The sequence below is a fragment of the Pterocles gutturalis genome, unplaced genomic scaffold, assembly GCF_000699245.1.
Source record: "Pterocles gutturalis isolate BGI_N339 unplaced genomic scaffold, ASM69924v1 scaffold24875, whole genome shotgun sequence".
Classification (NCBI taxonomy): Eukaryota; Metazoa; Chordata; class Aves; order Pterocliformes; family Pteroclidae; genus Pterocles; species Pterocles gutturalis.
In genome coordinates, this window is record NW_010146597.1 from 47,359 (window position 1) to 61,031 (window position 13,673).

The 13,673-nt window shown below is 40.9% G+C and overlaps 1 protein-coding gene across 1 annotated transcript in view; it reads right to left on the reverse strand.

Moving 5' to 3' along the window:
- LOC104470768 (runt-related transcription factor 2-like) overlaps positions 1 to 10,156 on the reverse strand; it is a gene marked incomplete at its 3' end in the record, with an annotated part of 48,207 nt that extends 38,051 nt beyond the window's left edge. The window contains exons 1-4 of the mRNA XM_010085807.1: positions 10,113 to 10,156; positions 8,250 to 8,310; positions 7,804 to 7,960; positions 2,077 to 2,181 (exon numbers count right to left, since the gene is read on the reverse strand). Coding sequence (XP_010084109.1) covers positions 2,077 to 2,181; positions 7,804 to 7,960; positions 8,250 to 8,310; positions 10,113 to 10,156 — 367 coding nt within the window. The remainder of the gene's footprint in view (positions 1 to 2,076; positions 2,182 to 7,803; positions 7,961 to 8,249; positions 8,311 to 10,112) is intronic.
- Between the last annotated feature and the right edge of the window lie 3,517 nt (positions 10,157 to 13,673).

The window sequence follows — 13,673 nt, forward strand, 5'->3', positions numbered from 1 at the left end:
TTAATAACTAGTCATTCTGAAGGTGTCATAGCCTTGAAAGCATCAGACTGCAATACAGAACTTGCAGAACCAACCTGACTGCAGAGCAGAGCTTCACTAAGTATTTAGCCAAAATACTAAAATTCAAGCAGACATTAAAGTGCAATTTTGGCTTTCTTTACCAAAAACAAAACAAAACAAAACAAAAAAAAAAAAGACACAATAACTCCATCTAGGCTGTAAGAACCAAGTTACTGAGCATTCCTAGGTTCAGCTATTCAATGAGAACAGCGAACAGGTATCACAAACAGATGACTGCCTGACAGGTCTAAACTAAAAAATTCAAGCAGAACTTGGACATTTGTTTTAAGTTATATTAACACAGCCTCACATTTAAGCCACTGATGACCAAAATAGTTAGTCCCCATGCAAGCAGGCTTCCTTTCTGTGCTACACAGGATAGTCCACGCTATTCTCCGCATCATTTTCAAACCCCTCTGCTCTTCCACAGCAGTTGCATCCTCTGCTGGGAGATTTCCTCTTTTGTGGATGCCTCAACACATGGGAGTAGCTTCCAAATGGGAATGGCTAAATGATATATAACTTATTCCCTGTTTTTCACTCCATGAATGCAGTTTGCCCAGTGTCTCCCAGTAAGCTAACTGGAGCACCAGGTGCAGGCAAAGATTAAAAATGGGAACTGATTCAGCTTGGGAGAGAAGACAGAACAAAAATCCCCTTGGTGTGACAGATGGACACCTCAGCTGTGAGCAGGTAGCAATGCAAGTATCCATGTAATAAATTTATCCATTTGCTTTTCCTTTTCTGTTGTTCAAGGTGAAACTCCACAGCCCGGAGAGTTCTTACAGAAGGCCTTTCAGTTCCCATCTCGCAGTGTAAGAGGCGGTGACACTGCAGCGTGTATTAGCACGAGAAACACTTAATTGCGTGAATTCTGTCTACATCTTTCTACTTCTTCTGCCTTTGTGGTATTTTAAACAAAACTCCATAAAAGCTCCTTAAAGGTCTCATTTGTATGTGCAGATCAAAGACAAAATAATTATTTGAGACGCTTCCATTAGAGGGATTTTTTTAATGTGGTTATTCATCAAATAATTCTTAATCTCTAAATGTAATTTAAATACAGCTATACTTGGTTAAGCCAATCAATTTAGAAAGACTCATTCTAGTCAGATTAAGAAAAAAACTCCAGAACTGGCTCATCAGTGATACCCATTTGATGTGAGACTGGTTACCAGCTACATGTGCTAGACCGAGAGACAGCCATATAAATCAGGATGGATTAACCAGACTTGACTGCATCTAAAAATAAGTGCTACCCATAAAACTGCTAGAACATGACAAAACACAACTGCCATACAGCCAGTGATCATTGCAAACAGATTCTTAGTAAGTTAGGAAGTGCATTGCTACGAGGTAAACATGCTGAGTGAAAATCTGCTGGACTACGTTTAAATAAAATGTATGTTCTGTGCGCAAACAAGAAACAAAGCCCATGCTGTTGATACACTGATTTTTTATCTTTCTTTGGCCCCCCGGGGTCTATGATGAGTCCATAGCTGAAAACCAATTTCAGGTATGCTGAGATCAACCAGGTGCATTAATTATCTGATGGCAAAAGAATCTAAGGCAAACAAAAAAGGCACTATATTATAGATTTTCTCTCTGTGCTAGGACTGATCCTGAAAGATCAGTCTCCTATTTTGTTCTAAACGTCTTTACTTGGAAGCTTACGGGAGTTTAGGGAATTCCACGTGTTGCAGGATTGTATCCATTATGCCTAAATCAGATTATATATAAATAGAGTGGGTTTAGTTCTCATTTACACTGGCAGATAATGTATCAAGACCTTGATGTGAATGAGAATCAGGTTTGTGATTGCCCAAATTCAGCCAAGCACTTAAGTGTGTTTAATGCAAGTATGTGTGTGGTCCAATAGACTCCAAATTAAGCATGCGCTTACATACTTCGCTGAGCAAGAACCAATGTTTGACAAAGATATAGATTTCATTTATGGGTCTCTGCTAAACAAAATTAAGCAGCCGTAAGTGCAAAAAATAAGAACATAATACTCACTTCTTGGCTCCCTTGGCCCATCCACTGTAACCTTTATAGCTCTGTGGTATGTAGCGACTTGGGGGGGATTTGTCAGGACAGTTATTGTCAAAGTAAAGCTCTTCCCTACAAAGGGAAAAAAACAACAAGGAATGAGTGATTACAACATGAAAACAGTTACATGCATGTTCAGTAAAGAATCAGAGACGTTTAAAATTATTCCCTGTCGTTACCACAATCGTGAAAATTAAAAACATAACTGACCATAGGAGTTTTCCTCCCCTTCAGTTTTACTCTATGTCAAGAATATGTCCATGTGTTGACAATCTAAATGTTCCTTATTTAATAATGGGTCATCATACAATGACAGAACAAAAGTGATTCACTGCTGAGGACAGGCCAAATTCTTTGCTGTATTGAAAGTGGTGTAAATCCAAAGCAAGTCAGATAATTTAAAAATTTACTCCGGTTTCGCAGCTGTGTGACAGAGAGCAGAATGTGGCCACATGTTATTTACTTCACACAGTTTTATCATTTCATTTGTTTGACTTGACTACAATAAGATGAGGAAAGAATATATTTTCCTTCTGGGAGTCATTTGAACAGGGAATCAGTGTCTCCTGTCCTTCACATGCCAGGGGTAATATGATGATATCATTATTACTGGAACAGACTTTTTTTCCCTTCATATAGTCCACCTATTAAATACTAAGAAAACCCCCAACTTTCCCGTCAGGGTGAGAAGCTGCTGTGTGCACGTACGTTGCTATCCTAAGTCTGCCTTTTTTTTTTTTTATTTTTTTTTTTCTAGTTCGAATTCACACAGAGATTGCACAAGATCATCCGCCAGCCTTTAGCTGAATGAAAACATTAAAAAGAAATAAATAAAGGGAGCTGCCTGCATCTGAGCACACATTCTCACAAGGCGCTGGCCCCCGTTCAGGAGACTCACTGACAGTTGTAATCTGTTAGATATGCAACGGTTACTCATGTCAGATAGTCAAAACTGAAAACTGTTTCAAGACAGGAAAAGGTGGGCGTACAACAGTGACTCAATAAAACAGTCAGCAATCTTCGGCCTTCGTGCTCATTTAAGCTGCTACTTTACCAGACACTTAAAACTCTCGTTTTCTCCTCCCCTCCCTGTGTGTATACGTGTATTTTTGTTGCTAGGGTTTTTTTCAAAACTCTGAAGGCATTCAATCAAGACACAAATCTTAAACGATATGTAACTGCGCAAACTTAATGCCGTTTTTTCGAGCCTAATACAGAACAGCTTATATATAAAGGCATAATAGGGACCAGAGCTTTGGCTGTCAAATCTAAAGACTGTTTTTTCTCTCTGGTCCAAGTCGTATACCCCCCAAACCTGCCTGAGACACGCATCATTTACTATCAGGAGTGCAACTTCAAACTGTCTCGGCTATATTTTTCACAAAGTAGAATGTGACATGGATTTTTTGTTTTAAGGAAATATAACTGTCATTTAGAGAAAAATGATTTTCCAGGTGTGGCTGTGCTCCAGCTGTGCCCACCTGGCCGAGAGATTGCAGGTTAGAGGGGGGATCAAGACCCTAGCAAAGGTGCAAAAATCTCAGGAGGCTGAATTCTGCCTCTGTGAAGATGCTTGGCTGAAGGTGCCTTTCCCCAGTTTCGCTGGGAAATGAACTTTTTGAGAGTGACCATCACAGGAAGCAACCTAAGTCTATGTAGGATGTCCAGTATTGTCCAGTCCTGCCCATCTGCCGTCCCCAAAGGTAAAGCGTGTGTCCTGCCTGCGTACAGCGTGTGCACAGGCAGCCTTCAGACACACAGCAAGAGCCCTAAGGAAGCATATAGTGCCTCTGCGCCTGCTTGTTTAGGGCTGAACAGGGTCCGTGCCTTTTATCCCTCTCCAAGCAGGAATTCAGCCTATTGCTTGGATGTATACAATTCACCAGGGACAGGTTTAAGGCCTCCTTCGGCGCCAGCCTATCATGTCAAAAAGCTGTGACTGTTAAATTGTATGATGATGACATTCAGATTGCAGTTACCTGTATAAAATCAGTAGAATATTACTGGTAACAAAGATACGAAAGGGATTTTCCGTATACCTTTGAACGAATAACTTGGCCTTCCAATGCTACCATTCTATTTATACGCCAAATCAATATAAAAGTCTATCATGACCAAAAATTAACCCAACAAAATAAGCTATTTGTAAGGCTCTGTAAAACCATTCCATAGAAAAGCACTGCAAGATTTCTCTACACTAATACATCTCAACAGAATGCAGTGGCCAGAAAAAACACATTCCCTAATATAAAGACCTTGACCTTGCCTGTGAGCATTTCTAAATTCTCACCAGCCAGCCTAAGCTGAACAGGTAAATACCTAATTTGAAAGGGAAACTGCTCTTGTTCCCGAACAGATATTCCACCAAACCGAAGCATTAATGCAGTAACACTGCTGAAGCCCCTCGCCCTCAGTACCCAACCCATCGCTTCATCACGGGGAGCTGCCAGGGCACTCAGGTTCCAGAGCTTTCAAGAGATGATTTACATATTACAGGATTAAGAACCAAATAAATTTTTAAGGTCCCCTGTTTCAGTGATGCTTATGCCTTCCCCAGATATTTCACAGATATCCCTCCTCAGCCACAAAAATCCTTTAATGCACTTTTTATCACCTTTCTTTATTGCCCTTAGTCGGTTCAACTCTCCACTTTTAGAGGCTAAAGACTAATTGTAGTTCTCTTTTATGAAATTCCCCAGCCAAGCAGTCATCTGGCGCTATTGCTTCAGTGTGTCTAAACTGTGCATTCTTTGTTATTCACACGTGTGAGCCGAGCTGACACACAGGAGGATGAGATGGACATATGCTGAAGCACAAGGCAAACCCCCAGAAATTAGCTTGAAAAGCCACTCGGCAGCTTGTGCGCGTTGCTTATTTTTTCAGTTAGAGGCTAACGTGATTAAAGTATCAGGACACAACAAAATTAAGGTTACGATCCTTTGCTTATTGAAGACAGGAATTCTTTCTTCTCTGTTGCTGTGGATCAGGGTTGTAAAAGTGAGCTACCGCCTGAAAACCACAGACAAACAACTTCTGCATTCACATAAAGCGCCCCGGCTACTTATTCTTATGAGCCCAGCAAAGGTGTTTAAGAGAAATTATGCAAACAAAAACGTGAAGCTTCTGTCAGGCAAGCAACATGAATATGTATAAAAAAATCAAGTTTCGCCATTGAGCCATGGGAAGCAAGAAAAAAACGTGGGAGAGGAGGCGAAGTGGTAAGTTGATGATTCAGGCTTTGCAATCGCACTTAGAGATACAGAGATCAAAGAGCGAGCTGTTTAGAAAGATGTAAATCTAAAGTCAGGAACAGGTGTGGATTAGTTTCTTGCCACCGAAAAAATGATTTCTTTATTACTTTATTTTTCCTGTCCTTCTTCAAGACCTGTATCTATCGTATTTGTCTACGTAAGGAGCCTTCTCACTTCTGTTTGCGACTACTGCTTTTTCCCCCTGCTATTTAAGCAGAGCTCTAAAAATCTATCATTAATGATAACTCTTTCTCCTTCTCTCCCTCTCTCTTTCTCTCTCTCTCCCCCTCTCTGTTCTAAGTCTGGAAGACAAGTCTGGACCAATTTCTCCATCCTGCCTCTGGCAGCAGAATGCAGCATTTCAGATCCTCCACCAAGTCCCGGCTGCTTCAAAGGAAAAGCCCTACTTTCTTCCGTTAAGATCATAAGAAATATAGGGGGAGGGGGTCAGCTCTGTTTGGACATAATTACACTTCATCAAAAGAAGCTTTCTTCATCTTCCATGCGTGAAAAGTCTGCAAGCAGTTAAGTCTGTCTTTTTTCTTCCTTTTTTTTTTTTTTTTAAATATAAAAATTGCTATTTGGGAAACTAGCCAAAACTCAGAAAGCCAATATAGTAAAACAGTGCACACCCTTTGTTTTTCTTTGAAGTCTCTTAAATAAATATGTCGAGGGTTTGAAAAGTACACTATCGCTTTTCCATAGATTCTACCCAGATTGATCAGAGAAAAAGTCGAGTCCAAGTCTGCAAGATACAAATATAAATTAAACTACTGGAACCGAATTTCAGGAGGTTTGTGTTTGCATGTGTCTGCAGCCGTATCTACTGAGGCTTTAGGCCCTCTATTTCATTTCCTATGCTTTAATAAAAAGTATATATCATAGGTTCCACATGAAATTCACAGATCAGAGGTAGTACATCACATTTTGGTTCTTTTTCAGCACTACTGCAAGACTGATACACTACTGAGCTCTTACTGTAAGGCAGCTGTAGTGATGGAGCCAGAGAACTTTCAAACCTCATCCATCAGCAGAATAACAAAACAGGCTGGGTTGTTTTTTTTTTTTTTTACAGAAAGCAAGACAAATGGAAGAAATAGGCAACACCTTAACCTAAAGGGCAATGAACTCCATATTGCATTACTTTTACAATAGTTATTCTGTATTCCAAGTTATTCTTTATTATTGACACTTTTCAAGCTGTAAAATGATAAAGAGAATCGTTGGCCAGCTCACTAAAATAAAAAATAGCCACTGGAAGCCACGCTTATGGAATCACTTTCGCAAAGCACTTGTAATTGTAAAGCGTGCCGACTGATTTAGACTATCTAGGCCTCTGCCATACGTTTAATTTTTTTTTTTTTGGACAAATACTCTTTCCTTCCTTAAGATGAATTACAACCACTTTCTAAAGAATATTACTGTAAAATTAGCTTTATTGCTAATTTCCCAACACAGTTGTTCAGCTTCTATTGCTTTGTTTTACCCCATGCAGGGCTAGTTTCAAAAATGAATAATTACTTCTAATACACTAAGGAAAAAAATACGTGGGTTGAATCAAAAAACCTGCAGCAAAAACCTAAGTGCCATCTTCCCTCAAGCCATCCTTTCAATCATTACCTGAAATTTGAAGGCAAGCTACAAGAACCTTAAAGAGGGATTCTTGCAATGATTACAAAGGCTTCCTATGAGTGTGCTGCAGTTGCCAGATTATAGGAAGCTCCTAAACAGCTGGAAGACAATGACAGCACTCTGCTTCTTCAAAAAAAACTAATTGAAAGTTACCCTGTCATTTAAAGTAAAGGTTAAACTTAGTTCAAGCCCAAGCTTACCAGCAATTCACAAAAAGTCAACCAGTTTACTAAAAAGAAAAGTACAGCTTATTTTTTGCAGGTCATATGCAGTTTGATTATAAAGGGCAGGGAAGTCACTAGAAAGCTTCCCACCAATAGCTGTAAGCCTTTAACGATGTAAGCCCTTAAAGAATATAACCTATAGCACATGTGATATGCAAAATCCCCTTAATTATAGGTCTTCTACAGCAACTTTGGAAGCAGCAATACTGCTAAAGGGAATCCTCCATCTCTCACTGCCATGGCCTGAGATACACTCTCTCCCTCCATGTAACCCAGATCACAAATACCCCCATTGCTTTCTACCTTTGCTGTGTGATTAGAACAGGGAAGCAGCTATTCTGCAAATCTTTTTTCCAAACCTGTGTCTCATAAAAACGTACAGAGACAGGAGGAGTCAGAAAAACTGAAGAGAAACTCTGAACTTGGTTTGCACAAATGCTGAAGTTCGCAAATAAAACATGAATTCATCCCTCCAAATGAAAGGTCAACTACGAGGTATTTGCAGATTCATCAGTACTTCACTGCAAGGTTTGATGTGCAGATGTTGTTCTTACTTCATTATGGACACGTAAAAGGCAGTGGCCTACCTCTTCCACTCCTGCCCACAAATCGTAAGTCATTAAATCTGGCCACTTGGTTCTTCATCACGGCAGAAGCGTTCCGCAGCTCTGCAGAGTAGTTCTCATCGTTTCCAGCCATGACGGTGACGACGGTCCCATCCGGCACTTCTCCTAAGGCCACCACCTGTTAAGATGGGAAGACAACCACAACTGGTGAAGCGACACTTTGAAGGCGCGTGTCTCCATCCCAGCTTTGCAGGCTGCCGCGCTCGTGATGAAGCTCTGCGGCAGCTTCTCCAGCCCGCTGCGGTGAAGAGTCATGTATGAGCTGAACACAGTGCCACATCAAACAAAGAAACATCTTGTGCTGTCTCCCTTTCTCATAGCCTAATAGGGAGTTTCTTCTTTGTTACATTTCTTCAGAAACACTCAACATGCCTATGGAGAGTGTTTAATGCATCCTGAAGGCCAACTTTGTTCTTAGCAACCAGCCAGCAGCGAGAAAACACGAGGCATGGCTCGTATCCATAAATTCTACGCGGGAACACACTTGAAATGGAAAGTTAGAAATTACTATTAGCAGCCTTATCACCCAGATTCGGTTCTACTTCTCTGCTGGTTGCACCCATCACCCTGACCCCAGAGCTCCTCAGACTTCAAGCTAGAGAGAAACCGCCCCATCCACCCATGCCAGGAGTGGCACTGGGGGCATCAGCAGACAAAAAGTTCCCCACCCAACATGCTGCTGTGATGGAGCACTTCATGGCTGGAATTCAAACTCTCCAGATGCAATATAAAACAAAGGCTGTATTTCCTTGCAGGCATGTAAATTTTCACAGTGCTTGCAAGAGTCGCATGTGGTTAGTGCTGATACCTCCCTCGAATTCCAGGATGGGTGAACAGAAGATGTTAAAGTATTTCTCCTTTATGTTTCAACTAGCTGAGAGCCTCACTTTTATGCTTCAGCGGTGGTGCAGGGCTCCAACATCTGCTTAGATAAACACCACGGAGTAGACAGCTCCTGTCTTCTAATTTGAAAACACCAGGGATACCTACAGCCTTACTGCACCAGGACTTTTTAAAGTAAAAATTAAGTTAAACAGGAATATTAAGTTACTAGGAAGAAAATATACATTTCCTCACATGGGGTAAAAAAAAGTCCATAAAAGTATCAAGAAAATAATTTCCTTTTGCCCAGTGAGCTAATACTGATGCTGGAAATAAATTTATAACAAAAAGAGATTCGCAAATATTGCACAGCTGAGCTCTAACTTGAAAAAAGAAAATCCTGAGATACGAAGTCTGTCCCCTTGCAGTTTCTACCAGCTTACGTGGCCAGATACGACTTTTTATATTATTCAGCGTAATTTATTCTGTCTCCTGAAATATATAGTACATTTTTGTCATTAGCCCTGCTTGAAATGTCTTGCCCATAAATAATCCTACCTGAAACTACTAATTGCAGGTTGCACTGTAATATTAATTAGGTGGAAAGAATGAGGAGTTCTGAATACACAGGGAGAGCACTGTGGCCCTGTGCACTGCACAGTGTTTCTCTAAAACAATAAAAAGTGATGACAAAGGTATACAAAATCTGAAAATAATTCAAACTGACTATATTACTGAAAATTATAGCTCACCTTATTTACACAAAATATTGAAGAGAACGAAGAAAACAAAGCTGAAATGCCGTATAAGAAGGATCTACCCTGGTGCTTTTCTGTTTTTCCATAAAACACCAGCTAATACCACCCAAAACTGAGCACTGAGTTTTGCCACAAACTACTGTGAGGTCTCTGTCTATCAGGCAAAGACTTCACTTTAAAGTGATACGAACGTCCCTGAACATCAAAACACAGGAACCACTGTCGCGGATAAGATCTGAGGTCCCGCTAGCTCACTGCCTTGGGTCTGACAGCAACCAGCTCTGACGGCTTCAAAGCCAGGTGGAAAGGAATCATAAATAATAATCAAATAACAAATAATAATCTGCCGAGCAGATTATAGAGCTGACTCTAACCCTTAATAAATAGATATGTATTAAACAGGTATTTAATAAATAGATATTGGCTTAAAGTCTAAAGCACGGGGCTTGAGACTACTTATAAACCACTCCCTGCCCAGTTTGCAACGGACACGTTATCTCTGGACGGTCTTGCCATGCCCATCAGCATCCAGGGGAGCTGCAACCTATGCTTTTTATATCTGACAAAACAAACCAAAAAAAAAAAATGACATTAAGTCCAGAAATGCAAAGAAACCGAGAGCACAGGAGGAAGTGCGAGCCTGCCAGGGGCCTCGGAAGAGGGAGCAAACCGACAGCAGCCCCAGCTCACCTCCTTCTCTCGAGGTAAGCAGAGCATCGAGCCGGCAGCGGCATCGCGTCTCCATCTCCACCCGCCTCCCCAGCGCAGGTACGGCTTGCAACACCTGGGTGGGAGGGAGCGAAACCTCAAAAAGCTCTCCTGCCCCACTGCTTTTCAGAGGTTTCCTCCCTAACCCTTCCACGCGACGATGTGGGTTCAGTTTGTCAGCTCAGACATCAGCCTGAAACCACACGTGCTGCTGCCGGAGCCACTGGGCTGATGGCGCCTCATCGAGAAATGCATCATGATTAAAATTCCCCGGCTGCTTGATGCTGTATGATGCAATATTGCTATTTGTCTCATTAGGAGAAGACCGAAGGAAAAGACAAACTGGAATCCGAGGTGAAAATAAGAACTCTGGCTAATGAAAGAATGTGTTACTACACAGAAAGGTCCCCTGCTATGCTTGTTCTTTCCAGAATTTCACACTTTTCATACTTTTTTTGCCATGAAATACCAGCAAACTATTGCACACACACATAACAACACCGGTCGGGACAAAGCTTTGCAAAACAAGTTTGAATCCTGGAGAAATACACACCATTGTGAGAATTTTAAAAAGTAACTTTACATACTGAAAGACTGTTGGCATAAACCTCGATTTCGTAATTTTATGCCATGTATCAATCAAAAATTATTTAAATATTCTTAGAAAGAGGATTGTTAAGTACACTGTGAAAGGAATAAGGACTGTGTAAAAAATTAAACATTAAAAGCAGTCACAGTTCACGTTCCTTACCTATTCTTCACACATAAATATCTCTATTTCAAAATCTTTATTTTCCATATTCAACTATCTACACATTTTGGTGAGTAAAGGTAAATTTTGCTTTTGCCCTTTTTTTTTTTTTTTTTAAACTAAAGCTCAAAAAGCTACATGAAGGCAGATGAAGCCACAAAATAAAACCAAACCGATTCTTACAAGTTGAAAATAACTATGTTATTTTTTTGCATAACACAATTCTCATTTGGTTAGGCAACCTGTTTGCCCAGTTTCGGTCCAGTGGGATTTGAACTGGCCAAAGTATGTACCCAAGAGACGGAAGTTATAAGCACAAAGAAAAACTACTATACAACAGCGGGTATGAAGATTTTCTGTAGAGTAAAATGCATGTTTCGAAAAAAAAAAAAAAAAGCTAGTGTACATGCTAAAACGTTGATATATAGCACTTCAACAACTTTTCCTGCAAAACACTGAATGCAAACAGCCCCTGAACGTAAAATCCCCGGTACTGAGAAGGCCTTTTCCAGAGATTGCCAAAAGAGCATCTGATACCATTAAAAATATTTTAATGTTCTGTAACTTAAAACAGAATAACTGATTTGCGCTCCTTTTTGTTTCAAAATGTACATCTGGGCTGACAATTTATACAGCAGGTTTCAGCTTGAAGCTATTTAAAACAGCTGAGTTATAAACTCTGAAAATTGGGGTTTGGAGGGGAAATGCTGACAGACCCTGAACTACTGTGGTGCTACTGGGGAAAGGTCTTAGACTTCAGGTCCCTTCTTTTCCCCTTGCTTTTAGGTCCACTACGGCTCTTTGCTACTTTCAGCATCATACAGAAGCCACTTGTAACATCTGACGTGGCCATTTGTGTCTTTCTGACCCCCAGACACATAAAGAGAGGGTGAAATTCTGAGCACTCTACTCCAATAAAGTACTGCTGGCTGTTAAGGTGTGACTATGATTTGGACCTGGGTGCACAAGATCTGTTTCTTTTCTGCTGGAATACCACTAGATAGCCTGAGCTATATTAATAGGTACACGTCTCATACTCGTCCCCACAAAACCCCTTTGCATCAGCAATTAGCAGTACACTCAACACCGACTCCCTCTCCTGTACGTGTAAATATTAATACCTAAAATTAAAATCCAATACTAAGCCAAAATTGTTTCAAAAAATTATCATCAAACCCAGCACTGTTTAGAACACACTTCCTCTCCTGCATACAATTTATATATGTTTTTCTTTACATTAAAACAGTGCCACATCCAGAGTAATTTTTAACTAGAGATCTCTGCGAGAGAATTACGACACCCTTAACACACCTCTCAAAACATTACCATCAACGTATCATTTATTGCCAATAAAACTTCAACAAATGCGTTGTCTGTGAGCTATTTTACTTTCAAGTCAGTGTTTAGCCGAGATTTCTACAGCCCAAATCTGTCTTTTTTTTTTCCTTTTCAGAGATAATTCCCATTCTGTTATATCATAGTCGAGTCTTTTACTGTATGATACACACAGCTCCTTTGGTCTGCAAGTACTGGACAGCTGCATAAAACTCACATTTGAAATTTTTTTTTTAACGGTCAAAATTATTTCGACTGAATTTTAAATTAATTTACCAGCAAATAAGGACGAATATATCTTTGGCATATTTTTAAAAGTACACAACGCATGCTGCATGTGAAAACACCGATGCACCCGCAGCGAAGGGGTGCTCGGACCTACACCTCCCCGTCAGCATCAAATATAGGACCCAAATATAAGACGTGTTTGAATATATATATATGGACACAAAAAGATTGGGAAATGCTCTAGACCTTTTTCTATCTGTTTATCACATGTAAGTGTTCTTATTTTAATAATATTCTAAATACTGTAATACACCGTTTAGATCTTTCCCTTATTCTAATGAACTGCGACCGCATCCTTTGAATCGCTGTAAGGTAGGAGAAGGCTCAGACGTTCCAAACGAAAACAGCGACGCGAGTACGATAACGGGAGAGCTCTCGTGTCTCATCTGTAGGGAGTAACTACAATACCAGCTTAATCTAACGCTCAATTAAATCACAATCCTCCAAAAGCTCCTCCTCCTTACCCCGAAGCCCCTGTGAATCAGAGCCCCACACCGCGAGAGCCTTTGAGCCCTACACCGAGCCACAGAAACAGCAGACACCCCATTTTCCTCCCATTTCCACCCAGTTTGACCATCACGACCCGCACAAGCAGGCCCCGTGCGAAGGGTTCCTCTGCAACTCCACGCAAGAGCACATAGCTCTCATCTCAATGCATTTTCAAATAAAAGCTCCATCTTTATCACTAGTCACCTTAAAGCCACCTCATTTAACCGCTCCTACTAATTTTTCCCGGATAAATGGCCGTGATAACACAGCCAGCAACAGTGAAACACAGAAACCAGGCGACGTTCTGGAAACGCGCTGGGTGAAACCGCTCCCAAACTCTTCTACCTTTTGAGCCACTTCCAAGCGGGTTATTTTTCCCATAAAGGGTGTGGGAGTGATGAGCCCTTTTTTCAGGGCCACCCCACCCCGGCTCTGACCCCACGCCCCGCTCGGGCAGGTGCCCTGGGACACCCCAGCCATCGTCCTCTCCCTACCAAAGGCCACAGGACAGAAAACTCCAGGGGGAACGCTTTCAAATATTGCTAGGGGAGGAAAAGGGCTTGCTTGAAAACACGCAATTATTGTTGTTATTATTACAGTTAAAAAAAAAAAAATATTTTCCTCTCATTAGCGCGCCATGGGGATGCAGACAGAAAATTAAAAGCAGCATCCCCGGTACA